This window comes from Falco biarmicus, chromosome 1 (assembly GCF_023638135.1).
Source record: "Falco biarmicus isolate bFalBia1 chromosome 1, bFalBia1.pri, whole genome shotgun sequence".
In the NCBI taxonomy this organism is placed as follows: Eukaryota; Metazoa; Chordata; class Aves; order Falconiformes; family Falconidae; genus Falco; species Falco biarmicus.
In genome coordinates this window covers 119,749,644-119,769,342 of record NC_079288.1, presented here as the reverse complement: position 1 = coordinate 119,769,342, position 19,699 = coordinate 119,749,644, and the positions used below count along the sequence as shown (strand labels likewise).

The 19,699-nt window shown below is 39.9% G+C and overlaps 1 protein-coding gene across 1 annotated transcript; it reads left to right on the top strand.

Annotated features, from left to right (window-relative positions):
- The first annotated feature begins 67 nt into the window (after window positions 1–67).
- PLK4 (polo like kinase 4) lies at window positions 68–18,328 on the top strand. Its single transcript, XM_056324330.1, has 16 exons — window positions 68–256; window positions 1,083–1,178; window positions 1,931–2,026; window positions 2,118–2,232; window positions 4,177–5,206; window positions 7,212–7,312; window positions 8,887–9,260; window positions 10,116–10,220; window positions 10,591–10,693; window positions 11,545–11,694; window positions 12,606–12,736; window positions 13,622–13,713; window positions 14,092–14,233; window positions 15,904–16,044; window positions 16,891–16,997; window positions 17,717–18,328. The coding sequence occupies exons 1-16, from the start codon at window positions 227–229 to the stop codon at window positions 17,814–17,816; spliced, it is 2,913 nt and encodes a 970-aa protein (XP_056180305.1). The 5' UTR covers window positions 68–226; the 3' UTR covers window positions 17,817–18,328.
- The last annotated feature ends 1,371 nt before the right edge of the window (window positions 18,329–19,699 follow it).

Below are 19,699 nucleotides of genomic sequence, written 5' to 3'. Positions count from 1 at the left end.
GCGTGACGTGATTGCGTCAGACGCAGCCTCGACCTGGGGCGGGGCGGGGCCGGGGGGTAACGGCGCGATTTTTCAAAATGGAGGCGCTGGGGGAGGGGAGCGGCCGCCGGCCCCCGGAGCCAGCGGGCCTGGGCCGAGGCGGGCGGCGGAGGGCGCCGTGATGGCGAGTCGCGGTCGAGGTCCTGAGGAGAACCCGTAGCGAGAACCGGGGAGAGCGACCGGCGCCATGGCGACCTGCATCGGCGAGAAAATAGAGGTGCGGAACCCAGCCCCCTCCCGCCACCTGCGGGCCTGGCCGGGGCCGCCCCGCCATTTGCCGGGGTTGTGGGGCCGGTGGCGGGGAGAGGCCAGGCGGGGGCCCGGTGCCGGCTCGGCTCTCTCTCGGGCGGCTTGTTTGTGGGAGGTGGCCGCCGGGGCGTCGAGCGGGGCTCCTCCCAGGCCCGCCCGCACCACCGCGCCCTCCCGCTGCGGGTGCGGCCCGGCGGGCTGAGGTGGGCTGGACCCTCAGGCGCCTCTGGGGTCGGGCTGTTGGCGGAGCGGCCGTAGGGCCTCAGCCCGCCGGTCCCGCCACCCGCCCCCGGGGCCGAGCCGTGAAGCCTCGTTTACCCACTCGCTGGGGGTCCGGGCGGAGCGCCCCCGGGCGATGACACCCGGCGGGAGAGCGGCAGCCGCCCCGGTGGGCTGCCCGGGAGCCGGGCGGTGCCCAGGCCCTGTGTTTGCGGGGCGGGCCGGCCGTCGCTCCCCAGCCGCTGCCATAGCAGCGGGAGTGGGGGCGGGCGTCTGTTGCCCCCCGGGAGCGGCGGGAGAGGCGGCGGGAAGGTGGCGGCGCCGAGCTGCCGCGGGCAGCGCCGGTACCAGTGCGAGGCGACCGCCGGGCGGGGAGGACGATGCCGCGGGGTGTGCGGTGCGGCCCGGAGGGCTCCGTCCAGGTACCCCCCGGGCACCCCGGCGGCGGCTGAGGGTTTGCCCCGGCATCAGGGGTGTGGGGCCCCATCTCGAGGGCGAGATCTCTACGTATTGGGAGAGGGGCATCAAAACCTGGGCTGGGGCTGAGGGCGATGACTTATTTGCTCGTGTTGCAGGATTTCAAGGTGGGCAACCTCCTGGGGAAGGGCTCCTTCGCAGGGGTCTACAGAGCAGTGTCCCTGAAAACCGGACTGGAAGTGGCTATCAAAATGGTAAGGCAGCCAGCCAAGGAAGTCTCTGGCTTCAGAGAGACTGAACGTGGGCAAGTTGCAACAGGTTGGAGTTAGGCAATTGGACATTCATGCCTGGATTGCTTGTTTGTATCTAACGATATCTAGATTAGGATTCGATCCTGAAAGATGCAGTGCAACAAAGTAGACTATACAAATCATTAATAGAAATGCTTACTTTACTGTTAAAAGCACCTAAGCTCAAATATTCAACACTGTGTGGACAGTCAGTCCTATAATTTTTAATTCAGGAATTTGTAATCACAAAAGCTTCATTTAGAATCCCTGTGGCAGGAGAGGTCCTGGAAGAAATGCCTTGAAAAATTTCCCTTACTGCCAGGACAAACTGTTTGCAAAGGAAATTCACACATCATAGGTGTTTTGTCAGATCTACTTGTAATCTGTAGTACTTTGATTTAGCTACATTTTTAATGTTAACTATATTTAGTATATCTGCTAAATTAGGTTTCTTTGCGTAAGTATTTCAGAAAAAAAATTAATTGGTGTTAGTATTGAAAACATTAATGCTTACCTTCTTTCAGACAGTTGTGTGTTCCTCCAGCTATCTATGGTACTTGTTCATTAAAAGCATAATTAGGTTAAACTGTGGACACTTGCTTAGAAGTTTTCAGGCCAACATGCATCAAACATGTAAAATGTCAAGTTCACTTGAAACTAACATGTATGTAATTGATGTTGTGGTGCTTGAAATACATTCTTTCATCCATTTACAGATAGATAAAAAAGCCATGCACAAAGTTGGAATGGTACAGAGGGTTCAAAATGAGGTGAAAATACATTGTCAGCTAAAGCATCCATCTATACTTGAGGTAAGGATCTTTTTTTTGTAAAGACTGTATATGTGACTTGCTGTATAGTCTATAAAATGCATTTCAATTTTTTCATTGTTTTATATTTTAGCTTTATAACTATTTTGAAGATAGCAATTATGTATACCTGATACTTGAGATGTGTCACAATGGTGAAATGAGCAGATACATAAAGAACAGAAAGAAACCCTTTTCAGAAGAAGAAGGTGAGACTTTTTTTTTGTGTAGTTCTCTTTGCATTACTGTAAAAATATTTATAACTGCCATCACTGAACCAGTTTCTATAGCTTAAAACCTTGTGCTGAGTGATAATCTAGGGATTGATTACTGTAACACATATATTCACTTGAATTCCTGTATACTTTTGTTTCTGTTTATGCCATTTTACAGTAGCATGTGTTCTTGGGGTTTAAAAAAAAAAAAAAGCTGTTATCTTGGAAGGTAGAGGTGTGCAGAAGGTAGAGCTTACTTTTGTACATAGAATTATGTTGAAGGTCAAGATTGAAAAGTTCCACAGAAGGGAACTGGCAACTTCACATCCACACATCTGCTTTCTTTGTGTTGCATCTCTTCACCTCAGTATTACTGTATTACGTGTCACATGTTAAAAACCTTCCAGGTTAGAGGTTGCCTTATGTGGTATCACTGGAAGTATTTACTGTGTTCTAAGCTCTGCGTGGAAATGAAGGTAATGTTCTTAACTGTGTTGCTTAAGGGCTGAGTTAGTAAGGAAGTGTCCAATTTGACACTCCATCTAGAGTTTTTGAAGGACTGGCAATTGAAGAGAAATTCTACTATGGTTTTTACCTCCATTTCTTATGGAGAGTGCTGAAAATTTTGTCTGTCACTGAGTTCATTGTCAGAGTAACGCTAAAACTTTTTAAATTGGCTATGTTACTCTTTTGAATACTGTTTTGAGCAAGAAGGCTTGGAAAAAAATGAATCTTATGAATTTACTAATACTCCATTTTCTTACAGCTCTTTTTGAGAGAGAGGGTTTCAGTTAGAACATGGACCACTGGAAGCCTAACCAGAACAGCACTACTTAGAAAAAAGACAGCAAAGAAGCTGCAGTATATAATGTTTGAGGGCACAGCCAGACAAGCTAGTCTGGTCTCACCTGATCTGGATTCAGTGGTTATTGCCTCTGCAACGTAGCACCTGATCATCTCTTACCCAGTTCTTCCAGTTTACCTGCTTCTCTTATCAGTTTCTAATATAGTTCTGTTAAGCAATTACAGATAGGGATTTTTCACAACCTGGATCACAGGACTGGACTAAAGGGGTACTGCTCTACAGGCATCATGTGTGTAATTTGTGTCTCTTCCAGCAGAAAGAGTTCGCTTGATGGTATCTTAGTTCTAAAAGCTGGTAAACCACTGACCTGGATGAAGAAGTCTCCTCCTCCAAGCAGTGGTTTCTGCTAACATTTATTACCTGCTTTGCCCTCACTTTGCTAAGAGAAGGAAGGCTGTAAATTGTTTGCTCTAGAAAGAATGATTCTTAAGATTGGTGTAATTGCGATACTGTAATAAATGATGCTGTTTCAGCCTGGATGAGGTTTTGTTATTCCTGCTGTAAGCTAAAATTCTTAAATATTCCCTGAATTTCTAATGTAATAGAACAGAAAGTCTATCCCAATATTGTGAATGTAGGTGTTTTTGAAAAATTGGAATAATACTAGCCTTGTCAGTTTGATAATTATAAAAAAAATATAAAATACAGGAGACATTTTGGATTATAATCTGCATGTAGTGAAGCTGCCTCATTTTGTATATTTGCTGTTTCTGAAAGTGAGAGGCGACTTAACTTTTTTAATGAGGAACCTGATTTTAAAAATATAGGCCAATTGAAAGTATTTCCAGTTCTGTTCACATTATTGTGTCAGCAAAAAACCAATCTGGTTACTGCATTACAGAACACCTTTTTTTTTTTTTTAGGAACTCTGTACATAATTGTGCCATGTTGTTTAAAGGAAAAAGCAGAAAGTTAATTTCAATCTCATTACCATGACGCTTAAATAGTGACGATGTTACAAGGATATTAAAAAAAAAAAAAAAAAAGACCAATAGCAGACTGCATGAAGTTGTTCTTTTCACAGCTATGATTTCAATTATGCAACTAAAATGTCTGGTTTTGTGTTTTGACAGCCCGACACTTCTTGCATCAAATTATCACAGGTATGCTGTATCTTCATTCTCACGGAATACTGCACCGGGACCTCACCCTTTCTAACATCTTACTCACCAATAATATGAATGTCAAGATTGCTGATTTTGGACTAGCAACTCAGCTGAAAATGCCTCATGAAAAGCATTATACCATGTGTGGAACTCCAAATTACATTTCTCCTGAGATAGCCACAAGGAGTCCACATGGACTGGAATCTGATGTGTGGTCTTTGGGCTGTATGTTTTACACTCTGCTTATTGGAAAGCCACCTTTTGACACCGACACGGTCAAGAATACGCTGAATAAAGTAGTATTAGCAGATTATGAAATGCCAGCGTTTTTATCAAGAGAGGCACAGGACCTTATACATAGGTTACTTCGCAAAAATCCAGCAGATCGTTTGAGTCTTTCCTCTGTGTTGGATCATCCCTTTATGTCCAGGTGTAGCTCTGCACGGAGTAAAGATTCGGGAACTTCAGAAGATTCCATGGACAGTGGAAATGCTACTATCTCTACAACCTTCACAGGTTCTTCCAGCATCAGTACCAGTGGTTGCTTGAAGGAAAAGAAGAAGCTGTTAGTTGGACAGCCGCTCCCAAACAAAATTACTTTTTTTCCTAAAACGAGGAATTCCAGTAATAGTTCGTCAGTAGATGGAAGTGGCTTTTTCCAGCAATGGGGAATTCAGGGAAAAGAAGTGGGCGTAACTGGCAGAGGAAGAGCAATGCAACTTGCTGAAGAGAGACCACATTCGCGCTACCTCCGAAGAGCCCACTCTTCAGATAGGTCTGGCACATCCTGTAGTCAGACTCAAGGCGTATCAAATATTGAGAGATGTCACTCTGTGGAACTGCTTTCTAAGCCTAAAGTAGGAACAAGAGAAAATACAGAGTGCTTTTCACCTGCGAACAGCTATACTGATATAGGAGAAATATTTAAGGAGAAGACTTCTAGTAGTTCTGGTTCTTTTGAAGGGCAAATATCTCCACCTGTAAAAGATCAACCACAGTAAGAAACAGTTTTTCCTAAGATGAAATTTAGAGCTGCCTTATATGTTAAATGTGTGATTTTTTTCCTGTAACTAAGCTGTAGTAAGTGTCCAAAGTCTACACTTGTAGCTTGAATAGCAAGTAGGAGAGGTCAATAGTTAATGCTGTTGCTATGTAGGGGTTTACCTCCCCGCTGTTCCTATCTCAGTCTCCATCTATTATTGTAGCTTTTATTTATCCTGGTAATAATCTTATTATTGGCTTACTGCCATATGCAGCAAGGTGAGTGTTTCTTTCCCCACACTAATTGTAGTAGAGAGCCTTACTAATTCTTTGTAGAAGAGATGTAGACTAGGCCAGAAGGCATTCAGAGTGTGGTTACCAATGCTTTAACTTGCTGCTCTGTTCTGGTTGTGGGGTTTTTTCCTGGCTTTTTTTGCTGTTCTTTTCTGTTATGCTTAGACAAGATAAAGGAAGAAAAAAATACAAAATTAGGTGATGGATTATAAAATTGGCGTACCGGAAAGGAAAATAATACTCAAAGATAATTATCTGAGACTTAGTTCTGTCCTTAGTTGTAGTTTCTAGGTTAATATCCTGGCTTCTTTGTATACATTGATGGACTTCCCCAGCTGATATAAACCAACTCGGGGATCAAGTCTACAACTGACGCCAGAGTGGTGTTGGAGGCCTCATCCTTACCTTCTGAGCTACACTGCTACACAAATAGTCCTCCTTTGTGATAACTTCAGTCTATGCTCCGAAGTTTGCTTTGTTTTTTCCCTCAGCAGGGTATCAAGTAACACTTTCCTGTTTTAACAGAAGGGCTATTGCATATCTTAGTTGTTGCATTTCTCTCCACATTAAGTGGCAGCTTTGGTGGTTTAATATGTTTTTCTTTTTGCAAATCAGTTACGTAAAAATGCAAATAAGCACTTTGCCCTGTAGAAAAAGTAAATGGAGTGTTTGACATAAGCCTCTGTTCAGCAAGTTCAGTGGGCATGTGCATTCTTTTTAGTTTGAGAAATATTTGATGAATCCAAAAAGAAATTCTTACGTGCAAATGTTAACATAATGCTTGCTTGTTTTCCCCATGACATAAAGACATACTGAACGTAGAAGTGACAGAATACTAATATGAGTGTGCAGATTAACTGAATGGTTACTACTGGTTTTTACATGGTTGATTATAGGAGAGTCTCTTGCATCTACAGTTAGCCTGCACAGCAATCATAAATGCAAGGTTCTAACACTTACATTAGATACTTCTATTTTGGGTTGGGTTTTTTTTATGACGACTTGAGTCCTTGCCAATGCCAAAGTGGTGATCATCACAAAATGAAAGTACAGACAGATACCGGCTATAGAAACGGACAACCACACAGGAGCTTAGTGTTGACTTTGCAACAGATACAGTAACTGTTTCTGTATGTATTTTTCAGTGTCTGGATTATGAGTTCACCTGTGACTACATATGTCTAAAAAGCTGGTAAAAAATCTTGATAATATTTGGGATTTACTATAGTTTCTGTAAACTCAAGTTATTTTAGGTGATATGTATTAGGTGACATTTAGGTGATTGCCTACGTATTTCAGCTGCGTATGTGTGATGCTGAATGAGAGCCACTGGGGTCATGTGCATCATCCCTGTGTCGTCTTCAAGGTTGTTTCCTACTTATACTGTGAATTAAGAACTAGATATGTGAACATCCACAGCCGGCAGCATTATCAGTAGCTCTTTTGTTCATATATCTCAGTTCCAAGAGTCTACTAGTGAGTGCTAACAGGCTTAAATCTGTGCTGAAACTGTTCATTCCATTTGGAAACAGTATTTTTTTATGCTTTACCTAATGAATATTCCCCATGAAAAAAGAAGCACGTTTTAAGCTGTCTAGGGCTGTGAAATGCCACCTGTGTTTCTTCAATATTCTAAAAGTGTTGTGGCTTCTGCAGCTGTAACATAATTTTTGCTGTGCAAATGTCTTTGATGTAATCTTGATTACATATGTAACTTCTTTTTTCAGCTCGAATTATCTCTGCACAATGAAGCCCCAGGCTGGTTTGTTAGAGCAGAAGTCCCAGGCTGAAACAATGCAGCAGTGGCTTGGAAGCATGCAAACAAATGGTGTGTTATCAATCGGTTGTTTATTTTTGCACTCAAGCCGGAGTAGCGACTTAACAGTTTCTGTGGGTTTTTCTATATTTCACTTCTTTAAACTTATAGCAGAAGTGTCTGTATGGCCAAGTAACTGATACCAGCGTATAAGGCTGGCATCTGACATAACAGTGACTGGATGTTAACAGAGGCTACTTTCCAGTTCTGAACGAAAAGCATGGGAGACCCTAAATTGACTTGTTTGACGCAGATTGATTTCCAGCATCGCTGATCTGTAGACTCATTCTTAAGCAAGCAATTGCCCACTGGAAACGTTGTTTTGTCTTCTCTTTTGGTCTAAGCTGTAATGCTTCAGTTTCATGAGGTAGGAATTAATTTCAGAAGGTTCTGTAGTTAGTGTTCCTCTTAAGCTCTTGGGTTGGTATAATGAATTGTATCTAACTGCCTTTGTAAGAGTCGAAGAAATTGTACATTGAATTTGAATACTTAACTTCCTGAAATGAGGTTGTTCTCTTTTAGTATTTTAGCAATTTAAAAAAAAATAAATAAGGAAAACCATTCTAGAACCTGCCGTAATTATTCAGTTGTGACTTGAAATGTGTAACTATAAACATGGGACAAAAGATGGGCAGGTGAATCAAAAGCTCTGTTAATTTAGTTGTGTAAATACTCCTTAAGAGAAAATGGGACCTTAGTGAATGAGAAAGATAATGAGGCTGCAGACGGAGGGGTGGAGGAAAGGACAAAAGACGCAGGAGGGAAGGAGGTGTTCTTTGTCGTGCATCATGTTACATCATTTACAAATAATGTAATTTAATCATAAATTGAAATCACAAATCCATTCTGGCCTTTTTTTGTTTTGATATTATTGGACTCCTTCCCTTCCTGTCTACAGGGAATTGAACTTGCATGACATATGGTCTGAATAATCCTGTTTTAATTTTTAGTCCCTTTTCAACTGTCCCGCAATATGGCAGGAGGAGTGCAGTACTTGGGTAGGTGGGATGAAAGTTGATCAAGGGCTTAAATATCAAAACTAGGGAAGCAGTTATAAGAAGTTTAAATATAAAAATAGGGTTTTGTCTTTTAACAAGTGATTGGAAATAAAACAAGAGGTTTAGAGGATTCATTTAACATCTTGAGTACCAAAACTTCTGGTTGATGCTGAAACACTAGTTAAATAAGCTGAAACTTAAATGAAACTTGGTACTAGCAGTTATCTGAATGGCAGGTAAACTGTGTTTTGGTGGAGTAAACTAATTCTTGTTTAAGTATCTATTTGAAACAGTAGTTTGTTTATAAATGGTTTTGCAGAATGATTTGCTGTATGTTAAGACTGAAGGCCATCATAACTGAAATTTCGTAACTTTCTTTTAAGCAGCATTGGAATTTTGTTAACACCAGTATTGATTGGTGCTAAAGTCATAGCCTAATGATTTGGACCGAGGATTAAAGAAATCCCATTCTCCACTTAAGCCTTCTAAGATGATATTTTGGAAAGCTTATAAAAACTTAATAGCATTTTTTTTTTTCTTCTGGCTGTGACTCTTCGAATCTATAACGTACCTTTATGATTCTTTCAGTTCCGCCGAGACCACCTGCAGACCTAACCGGCAACAGTAATGCACATGGAGGTTTTCGTTATCATCTGGATATGCAGCAAGATGCATCAAGAAATACATGGAACACCTTAAAAGATATAAGGAATCACGATGCATCTGTTGACTATCCACATTCTTTACACCAGAGAAACCCTAAGAAATACATCCCTGGAGTTCTCTGCAAACCTGACAAAATTCAACCATCTTCTGCATGTGGCCTTTGGTCAACTTCAGAACAAAACCAAACGTGGGGCAAAGAACCACCGGCACATCAGAAACCTACACTGCGAAGTATAGTATCGCCTCTCAATGCTCACAGGCTAAAACCAATCAGGCAAAAAACGAAAAATGCAGTGGTATGTATCAGTTCCTAAAATGGAAGCAACGTAAGAGATAGTCACACTGTATTTAATACTTAAAAATCACTTGGTAAACTAGAAGCATTTTTTTTAGAAAACAATCTATAATGACCTAATTTAAAGTTACATTGGTAAGATGCATCTTAATTTTTGGGTATGGAGCTCTCGTGGTCACTACCTGCAGTGACGTGGCATTGCTTTTAGCTTACAAGCAAAGAAGCTGTAGGTAGACGCAGCAAATATTAAGTGCATATATACTACTTACTGTTCTGAAACTTTGTCCTGCTTAGCTGTACAGTTGCACTTAAGATTAACTATGTCAAATGCATAAAACACTTCCACAGATTAGATAAATAGCTGAATTAGAAATGAAGAGTCTTGCTCTCAAGTACAAACTTGAAACTTTTTCCTATAGCACTGCTTTTTCCCTGTCTTGTGGGTGAGGAAGCAAAACAAATTCTATTAATCCTTACCGATCATCACTTTACGTTTTTCTGGTTGGTTTGTTCCTGGTATCGCCTGTTGTTCCATTTCTTATAATCTTGTTCATCCTGTCATGCTTCCCCCCACCCCCAATTTCTTTTTTTGAAAAAGCACATAATAGAGCTGACCTGTCTTTGATTAGTCACTTAAGAAGCCCCACCCTCACTGACCAGGTTTATAACCATCAGTCACGTTGCAGTGTTCTGCTTTAATAGCACTACTAAGACAAGTTACTGTAAGTAGCATAAGTTTGCAGTGCATTTGAGGAAAAATAAACTAATGTTTTTTTTAAAGCATTTGTGGAAAGAAATGTTATCTTATCTTGCCAGAAACTAAAGTTTTTTAATTTCTGCATTTAAAATATTTCAGGTGAGCATTCTAGATACCGGGGAAGTGTGTATGGAGTTTCTAAAAGAACACCATCCACAAGAACTTGTGAAAGAAGTTCTCAGAATATCTTGTGATGGAAATGTGGTATGTTTTCAGTTTCTTCACTGTCGGGCTTAGAGTATTCTGTTCTTTCAGAATTTTTTTTAATTTTCATTTAAGTGTTTATTTGTTTGGAAATGCGATATTTACATATGCACAGCTATAAACTCCTTTTTTTTTTCCCCTGTAGTACAGCCATACAAATATAGGTAGCCAGCAATTATTTCAGAGCAAAATTAGGCTTAACTTTTGGAATAGGTGAAGTATTGTTGAAAAACTGTTGCTGTTAAATAATTACTTAGAGGAATAGAGCAATATGGTAAGTAATTAAACTGGTTATTTCCATACCTGTTGAAGTAGGGAGTGCTGTAGTAAGTTGCAACTATAAACACTTTTTTTTTTCCCCTTTTTATAGATTGCAGTGTATCATCCAAATGAAGGAAGAGGTTTCCTTCTCGATGACAGACCTCCAGCTCCTCCTGAAGGCATCTGTATGTATAATTTTGACAACTTGCCAGGTAACTTGAAATTTATTTTAAAATTATGATGGTTAATGTGACTTTAAAAAACAAAAAAAAGAGAATGTTGTTTGAGACTTTGGCTTTTAGCTGCTACTTTTCAGATTGTGAAGATAAAAATCCTTTCAGAATAAGACTCAAACTACGGTTTAACTGGGAACTGTATTTTTGAAACTTCGCAAGAAAGTGTAAACCTGCAGGTTTACATTCATTTTGCATGGAAGTTAGAAGGAGTCACTTACCCCTTTATAATACACTATATAATACAGTGTACTAAAATTAAAGCTTTCATAATGTTCTCCTTGTTCATATTGGAAACTGTTTACGTATGAGTGGAAAAATACGATGGAGTCATTTTTAAACCAGCAACTTTACCTTGTGCTTCCTAACGCTCATAGCTCGGGGAGGAAGGGGAAAAACACTTATTTGAAAGCATTGACAAAGTATTTAATGTAGTCAGCTGAAGAACAAGTATAAGCTAACTGTAAGCTCTTAAGAGACAAGCAGACTTTTCTGCTAATTAGACATCAGAGTTAGGTTTTACATAAAGCCAGGAAGCCGTCTGGACCATGATATCTAGTTGAACAGTATATGCAGCACTTCACTATGTTGTTTAGGTTTTGAACAATGTTAATTGAAGCTATTCAAGTGAAGCTATTGAAGATACACACTTTTCTAATAGTTGGTGAAAATAAGTCAGTTTCTTTGAATATACTTCTGTAAAGTACTGAAATGTTGCTCACTACTTTTTTTGTTAAACGCTGTGCACCAGCTCGGAGGGAAGTAACTTAAAATATGTATTTGATAGCTGAAAGTACTCAGATCAAAGCTTTTAAATTTTCTTTTTTTAGAAAAGTACTGGAAAAAATACCAGTATGCAGCCAAGTTTGTGCAGTTGGTGAGAACAAAAACCCCCAAAGTTACGTTCTACACAAGATATGCCAAGTGCATGTTGATGGAAAACTCACCCACTGCAGATGTTGAAGTCTGTTTTTATGATGGTATGTATTCGTTTTGGCAATTATGCAAATAGTTACTGTGTTGTTAAAGGTGCACTAGAATATTGCCAAATGCTGAACTTCAGGTTGAAGAGAATACTAGAACCTTTGGGGTTTTATTTGCCACTCTGCCTTTATTCTAGCACTTGCAGATCAGTTTGTTTTTCATTAGTTGTTTACTGATATCTTCTTCAGGGAGTACATGTTACAAAAGTGTTATTTAAATTACGCCTTGTTTTTATTCAGGAGCTCTTCTTTGAATCTACATTTGATAGTTAACTTAGGGAAAGGTGTGTCCATACTCCAAGCTTTCCATTGTTGACTGAGGTAATGATATTACCACGAACGTTGACTGGAGAAAGCAACTGGCTGCCTTTTCCAACTCTACCCTTCATAAACTAGACTGCACTGATGATGGTTTTTTCACTGTAGGCTACAGTCAATTAGGATGACTTGCTATATGCGTAGACATACCTCAACAGAATTTGTGACAAATAAAAAAAAAAGACTTAACAGCTTTGTTTCATTGTGGAAACGCTATTGAAAGAATGGGCGTCTCTCTTACAAAGACATTCAAACGCTGATAAAGCCTGCTTAACCAATTTTTGGCAATGCTGTCACAGATTTTAATATTGCCTCAGATTGTTTAGAAAGGTAGTTCTTAAAATATGTAATAAACACATTATTCAGCCCACTTAAGTAGTAATCTTTGGCCACAGAGGGCATTACGTTAACATCATAGTTCCAGTTTAAGTGGCTCTTTATACCTGCTAGACATAGAGCTCACACAGGAGCGGTTTTATTCTTGCAGTAATTAAGTCAGTGAGGTACACTTTAGAATGTAATGGCAGAAATCTGTATTTTATAGAAGCTGTTATACGATTCACAGTAGAAGTTTATGGGTTTTTTTACAGGAGCAAAGATACACAAGACAGCTGGTATAACTCGTGTGATTGAAAAATCAGGGAAATCCTTCACTTTGAAAGGAGAAAGCGAAGCAGGTTTGAAGAAGGAAATACAAGCTTATATGGATCATGCAAATGAGGTACGCTGTTCTATGTAGACATTTTTCCAGTGCAAAGCAACTACCTGAAAATTCACTTTCTTTTTCACAAATGTGCTTCTGATGTTGTTTTTCATATTTTTATTTTTTCCCCAAATTTACAGTAATAAGGAGGGATGAAGAAGTGTGGGGTTTGTTGTTTTTGTTGGTTTTTTTGTAAGAGTGAGTATCCCTGTTGCCTCTACATTAACAATGCCTTATGGGAAGAATGTTAGGAAATTCTTACTAGTGTGTACAGGGTTAAACAGAACAAATGAAACTGCTTTATACAAGTTTAAAAAACCTCAAAACAAACAACCTAAACACATACTTCTCCCCAAAACAAACAAACAAAAAAAAACCAACAGAAAAAACACACACACAAACCTCCACTCCACCCTGCAACCCCCCTGAAAAAAAACACCCCAAAACAAGCACAAAAACCTGCCAAGTGTTTAACTGGCCTGCCTGCTGTGCTTTCTATCCCTTTAGGCAGGTCATCCAGTTAACAGTCATGAGTAATTTTTTTGTCTGTGAACTTAGGAAACAGTAAAAATACAGTGCAAATTTCCTATTCAGTCTTCTTTAAGTTCTGTTGTTTTCTGGAATAGAATTCAGGGGGCTTCTAGTCCTCTGTCTAGCTCTACTAAAAGGGAAGAAGTGATTATTAAGAGCATAATTCCAGATGTGCTGAAGTTACAGGGAGTAGTATAGTTACAGGCTGTAGTAAAGGTTTTTGAATTGCCTCCGTAGTGCAGCTATTGCTGATACTCAGTACCCCTGAAAAAAGCATTCCCTTGTGTAGGCTCACCTGCCGTGCTAAACGTGTAGGAAATGGTTATATTGTTCTCAATTAAAAACTTTTTAACAAGTTCCTTCTAATTCCAGGGACATCGTATATGCCTTGCACTGGAATCTGCCGTTTTGGAGGAAGAAAAAAAGAGTGAAAGCGTTCCATTTTTCCCAATAATTGTTGGAAGGTAGTATATTTAACTTGAAAATACTTATACGTTTGAATACTCCCACTAAGCAGCTTTATGCAGCTAATGTTTGCAGAAGCCAGGGTTGCTTAACAGAGGCTTATAGTCATTAGCAAGATAAATATTAACTTGACAGCATGTAGGAACACCTTATTTTGGACCTGCAAAGCCCCCTTTGATACTAGGACAATATACACTTGTGGATTTAAGATTAAACCAGGCTAACGGCACATGTAAAAACAGTTCTGCAGAAGACCGTTGCCATCAGGTGCTTTGTACGGTCCACGGGAAACTGAAGGAAAAGCTATTTTGTCCTCACTTGTTTCTTTATTCCTTTTTGAACAGACCTTTTCCCAATTTGTCTCGCTATTTTTCCAGAAAACCTGGCAATAGTGAATCGCCACAGGCTGTAGCGCCTCCGCTGTTGGACAATACAAACTGTTTGAAAGAAGTTATGGCACTGGATAGAAATACAGCTGCCAGTTCTGCTCCAGTTCAAACTCCAAACTGTACTCCTCCTGTAAGTACACAAGAACATACAGTGGAAACTACTCATCAGTAGGAATTCAGATATTTTTTTTGTATTTGAACTAATGGATGAACATTTGTAAGGATGTAGGCTCTTGTTAGCCGTTTGTGAGCATATTGATTAGAAATGTTAACTTTGAGTTCAGCTGGCTGGGTATCTGGATTTAAGATTATCTGAGAAATCAAGATCCTCCAAAACTTTAGCACAAATGCCTCCTGGGAACATAGTTTGGGAATTGCTTACTCCTGTTGTACAGCACTGTCTTCCATTTGTTTTGGGAGAGCTCGGAGGTGCCCTCAGGCCTGTGTATGGCATGGTCGTCACAAAGGGTATTACACTTGAGGTCGTTCTGGAATAATCAAGTGTTAGTGTGTATAAATATATTTACAATTACACTTCTTTTATATACGTATAGCCAAAAAGGTTTTGTGTGCGATTTCATCTAGCTTGTTTAAAAGCCCCTCAAAGCTTCAACTGCTGCATCACAGCCCTGAAACAGGATCCCCAGCTGACTGAATTGTACTGGGGTCTCGGCACGCTGAGACTGTGTTGTGAACTTTGTTGAACTTACGTGGCTCTGCATCTCCGTCCTTCGGTTGTGCAGCACATGTCCTTAGCGCAGTTGTTGCTTGACTGAAATGAACCTGGCAACAAAAATTCTGTAGGGCTTCAGTATTAGTGTTGATCTTTACACTGACTTAAGGATACCCACCACCGGAGTTCTAACTTGAGGGTTCAGCATTCAGACTCATTCTTTGTGTGCCATATAGCAAACGCTTGGGTCTTCTGTAAGACTTTCTCTGTTTGCATTCTCCTCTGAAGTACGTATTTCTAAGGAAAATAACACAATAGCTGGTTGCCTTTCGGTGTTAACCCTCGACTCTTACCAGTTTCTTTATACTTGAACTAGATCTGTATATCCTGAGGTACAAGATGTTTCTTTCAGGTTCCCGTAACTATCTGGATCCTAATCTCTTTCCTGACCAAGCTGCCCTATTTCAGAGGCATCTTCTGACTTGTACCTTTTCACTGAACCCTGAATCTTAAGTCCTGCTAAGCCCACCACCTCATTTGCCATCTCTCTGACTATGGGAGGAGGTATCCGAGTAGCAGAACTTTTACAGAAGCAGATGTGTTCCTCCTAGACAGTGGTAGTGGCCTTGTCCTGAAGACCTCCAATGTTTGAGCCTCTGTTGTTCTTCTGTTCATAACAGACTGTATGTGCTGTAGAATTCTTCTATTCATGTTTAATATTCTAGTTTCCAATTAAGAGTAACGTCCATGTTTTTGTAAAATATTGGCCAAGTGGTCATTGGGATGAGGGCTATTTTGTAATCATGTGCTGAACATTTTTGTTGAAGATGGACAGTATTTTCTGACAGTTAAATAAGGAAAAATGGGGCTTAATTAGAAAAAAATCACTTGGGGAAAGCGATCCCTTTGAGTACAGGGCAGTGCAAGAAAAACAGTCGTAATACTGAGGAAGTCATATGAAATCCTGTGGCGTTTTTAGAATGTAATGGTGTTAAATGAAGCATATAGACTAAATCTGTCTGTGTGTATGAGAAGATTAAAACAGGTGGTAATTGACCCCTACAGCTAGTACATAATCTGTTGGATGAGTACTAAGGCTGCTAATACTGTGCGTTTCTGGGTTTTAGGTGGTGTCGTATGAAAAGTCTGCGTTTATGACAAATGCTGCTGAAACTACGTGCTCCTCTGTTCATCAAACGGAATGCAGTCCAAATTCAGCCCAACTTCTAAAATCTGTCTTTGTGAAAAATGTTGGTTGGGCTTCTCAGGTGAGAAGTGAATTCTGATAAAGGAGGGGTGTCTGTTATTTTTTTCCTATTAAACTTGAGATATGTATTTTTAAGTAATTTACTTTAAACTTGATCTGTGAGGAATACATTCAGCTATGCTCTGTTACAGTTTAAATCTGAAAATTGTTATGTGGAAAGATTCTTCCAAGTAAGTGTCCTAGATAAATAGGACAGTGCTTCAGTTACCACAATTTTCCTGGGATGGTTATTGCCTATTTTAGTGTCTTCGGTCATCTAAATCTGACTCTAGTAAAAAATCAAAGCTGTTACATCTGCATTAGTGGACAGAAATTTAAAGGTGTCATGACGAAGTGTTTTTACCAGATCTATACAAGAAGAATGAATCCGCCTGTCCAACAGGAAAAGCTGTTTCCATAGAAATTTTTCCTCTGCTTTTCTGTGGGACCAGCTTTAGATGTAAAAGTTGTTCTCTGCAATCCAGATAAAGTAGCTTCCTGTCCTAACAGAAGTTTGCTTTACATATATAAACTTTAAAATGTATATGGCTCTGAACTCTCACAGGTGGGCCTTCTGTTTTACGTTTGGTCCTTTTTAAAATGCCTTTAGGCGTGGTTAAAGGCACTTGTTCGTTTAACTGTCATTGAAAAAGGATGACTGAAGCAGAGTATCTGAAACCTTTGGAAGTCTGACTCTTGAGACTGCGTAAGACTACTTACTCCAAAGTAGTACACACGCAATCTTTAAAAGACTGACCAAGATACCTAAGTCACTTCAGCAATTCTGAAGAATTTTCAATTAGAAAAACTCTAGGTACACATTCTTGTATTTTATGTTCTCAAACCATAATGCAACTTGTTTTGTTAGCTGACCAGTGGAGCGGTGTGGGTTCAGTTTAACGATGGATCCCAACTGGTAGCCCAGGCAGGTGTTTCTTCTATCACTTACACATCTCCAGATGGCCAGACAACTAGGTGAGTCCATCACTGCTATAAAAACAGCCCAGTCTGCTGTTGGTACAAAGCTGTTAATGCATAGCAGCTATGAAGTTTATGTTTTTGTAAATGTTAAAGTTTTTTTTTCCATTACTTGTTGGTTGATTAGCTTTATATAAGCTTGATAAATGAAGAGAAGGATCTACAGCTTTGACTGAACTCTGCATAACAAATAACCCCAAACAAACTGGGAATGCATGTACTTGGTCTCTAGAGTGTAGCCACTATTCCTGTATAGTATTTAAAAGAGGGAGGGGAAGAAAAATAAGGTTTTATTATTCCCCTCCCCCAAGACGCTGCTAGATTAGGGAGATAAGATGTCACCACTGATGCATAGACCTGAAGTGCTCGGGTGAAGTTTTGCCCATCTTTTGGCTACTAGGCACTTCCCACACAAACGCAGCCACTCAGTACCGTGCTTCCTTTGTGCAGTGTTCAAGACTGTAACAGACAGTTGGTTCAGATGGTATTACAGCTTGACGCATGGTTTAGATATTTAGCTGAAATGCTTTTTTCAGTTAAATACATATATGGAACGGGAGCCTGGATTTAAGCCATCAAGCTCAATCAGTGTGTCTAGGTGTACTTAAAATCTGCTTGCCTGTAAACAGGCAAACCACTCGGGTTTTGAAGTAATTACACTGTCCTGAAATTTATTTCAAGCATCTAAATTTTTCTGTGCTTATTTGTCTTTCTAGGTATGGAGAAAACGATAAGTTGCCAGAGTACATCAAAGAGAAGCTGCACTGTCTGTCTTCTATTCTTGTGATGTTTACCAACCCAGCTGGTCCCTGCTAATTAAAGCAGTGCAGGTGTCAGGACACAAGAGCTTAATAAACCCACTTACTGACTTTGATGTGATGTGACTGATCTTACTGAGCTTATGCAGAAATTCATTCAAAAGCTGGTAAAAAAAAATAGGAAGGGGAAGGTTGCTCTGTTTCTGTGTAGCAAATTGCTTGTAAAGTATCATACAAAGCGTTTTTTCCTCAAAATGATGGATAAACTTGCTCAAGTAAAACTTTGAGCAACTTAGTTCTAGATAGCATCAACTACTTGGAAATAATCTGAATCTGTTGTATTTTTTTTACGCCCAGTGCTTACTTGGTGCCAACAATCAAGGAAAGTGCATCTGTGCTGTTGATGTGTTTGTATTTGTAAATAACTTGTATTTTTGTCTTACAAGTAATATATGTAAATATGTATATGTTTTACAACTGTTTTTATTTTTTGTAGCATCAGCTTTTAACTTTCTTGCACAAGCATTTTATACGAAAAAAAAAAATTAAATCCAGTGGCAATTGTCCAGACCTATTTGTTTGTTTCATGTTCAAGTGATGGTTGGGTGAGAGCCCTTTTCTCTGTAGTATTAACCACAATTTATAACAGGAACTGATCTGGTGTCTTAGAACATCAGAGGTTGGGAGTTCAGGGCTGCGTGAAACTTGGACCAGTGGTATAAAGCTATGGCAGAAGTTACTTGGCCTGCAAGTGCACTGTAGTTCGCATGTTCAGATCTTAGCTTTGGCCTAGAGATGAGTAAAACCAGGAGCACATAGATAGGAAAACAAACTGCACCTACTGTAGTAACTTAAGTTGTTACTTGGTAGGAATTTTATTAACTTAAGATACTTTTACCTTGTCTTACACAATGAAGCACACTAACAAACTGGAGTAGCTCTAATAGTACCTTTTTTTTTTTTTAAAGCATTTTTCTTAGTGTGGTAGCATTCCTGATGCTGCTTATAGTCATACTTAAATACTCCAACATATCCGCTTGGCAAAACCCTTTCTCCTGCCGTGTAAAGAAGAGTGAAATCCGAAAAGGTGGCAGCAGCAAGGAGGGTGGAGGTTCAGGGGAGCTGGCAGGGCCCTGCCTATGTGGTCTGGACGCAACAAACAGCTGTAAAACCCTCAGGAAAGAGACGTTCCAATAGGGGAAGATGTTCACATCACATCTCCAGGCTCAGCTCAGAGCTGCAGTAGCCTTAAAGTCAGTTCTCCTTATTCATCTTCTCTCTAATACAGACAATTTTGATTATTTTTTCATGTCTAAATCAAGGAAGGAGCTTGCAAATAAAGAATTTGTATAAAGAATGCTAAACAAGTAGCACGTTTAAAAAAAAAAAAAAACAAACCAAAAACACACAAAAAAAGGCTTAAGTGATTCTCCAAGAGGAATTTAACTGCTTTCAGTTGAGAAGTGCCCCTTCTCATGTTGGACCTTACTACTCAGATGGAGTGATTGCATGGTAAAGCGTCTTAACTATTACAAGTCTTTGATAAACCAAGTGGGATGTGTAGCTCTTACACAGACTCTTAAGGTTTTTTGAATCAACCTGTAGCTAGAAGCATGTGCACAGGTATGTAAATAGAGCTTTTTTTTTTTTTTTTAAGAAGCATTTTAGTACTTTCATCTTAAATGTAGCAAGTCAACCTTGATAAGATGTGGGCCAGCACTGCACGTAGAAAACTTGCATTACCAGCCACGCTTACTCTCTTTACTTCAGACACAATATAATCTACAGAGTTTGTGTAAGCTAAATGCACTAATAGTTGAAGAAAGCCCGAGGGTAGACGCCGGAGAGCAGAAAGGCGTAAGCGCCTAGAAAGAACACTCAGCCGGGGTAAGAAACAGTGTGGCTTGAGCGCAGTTACATGACGTTGCCGACCAGAATAAA

Excerpts from the sequence above, each read along its gene's own strand:
- PLK4 (XM_056324330.1), top strand. The coding sequence starts at position 227 with ATGGCGACCTGCATCGGCGAGAAAATAGAG. Across the intron at positions 257-1,082 it reads GCATCGGCGAGAAAATAGAG|GATTTCAAGGTGGGCAACCT; the intron begins GTGCGGAACCCA and ends CTCGTGTTGCAG. Across the intron at positions 16,045-16,890 it reads ATGTTGGTTGGGCTTCTCAG|CTGACCAGTGGAGCGGTGTG; the intron begins GTGAGAAGTGAA and ends TTGTTTTGTTAG.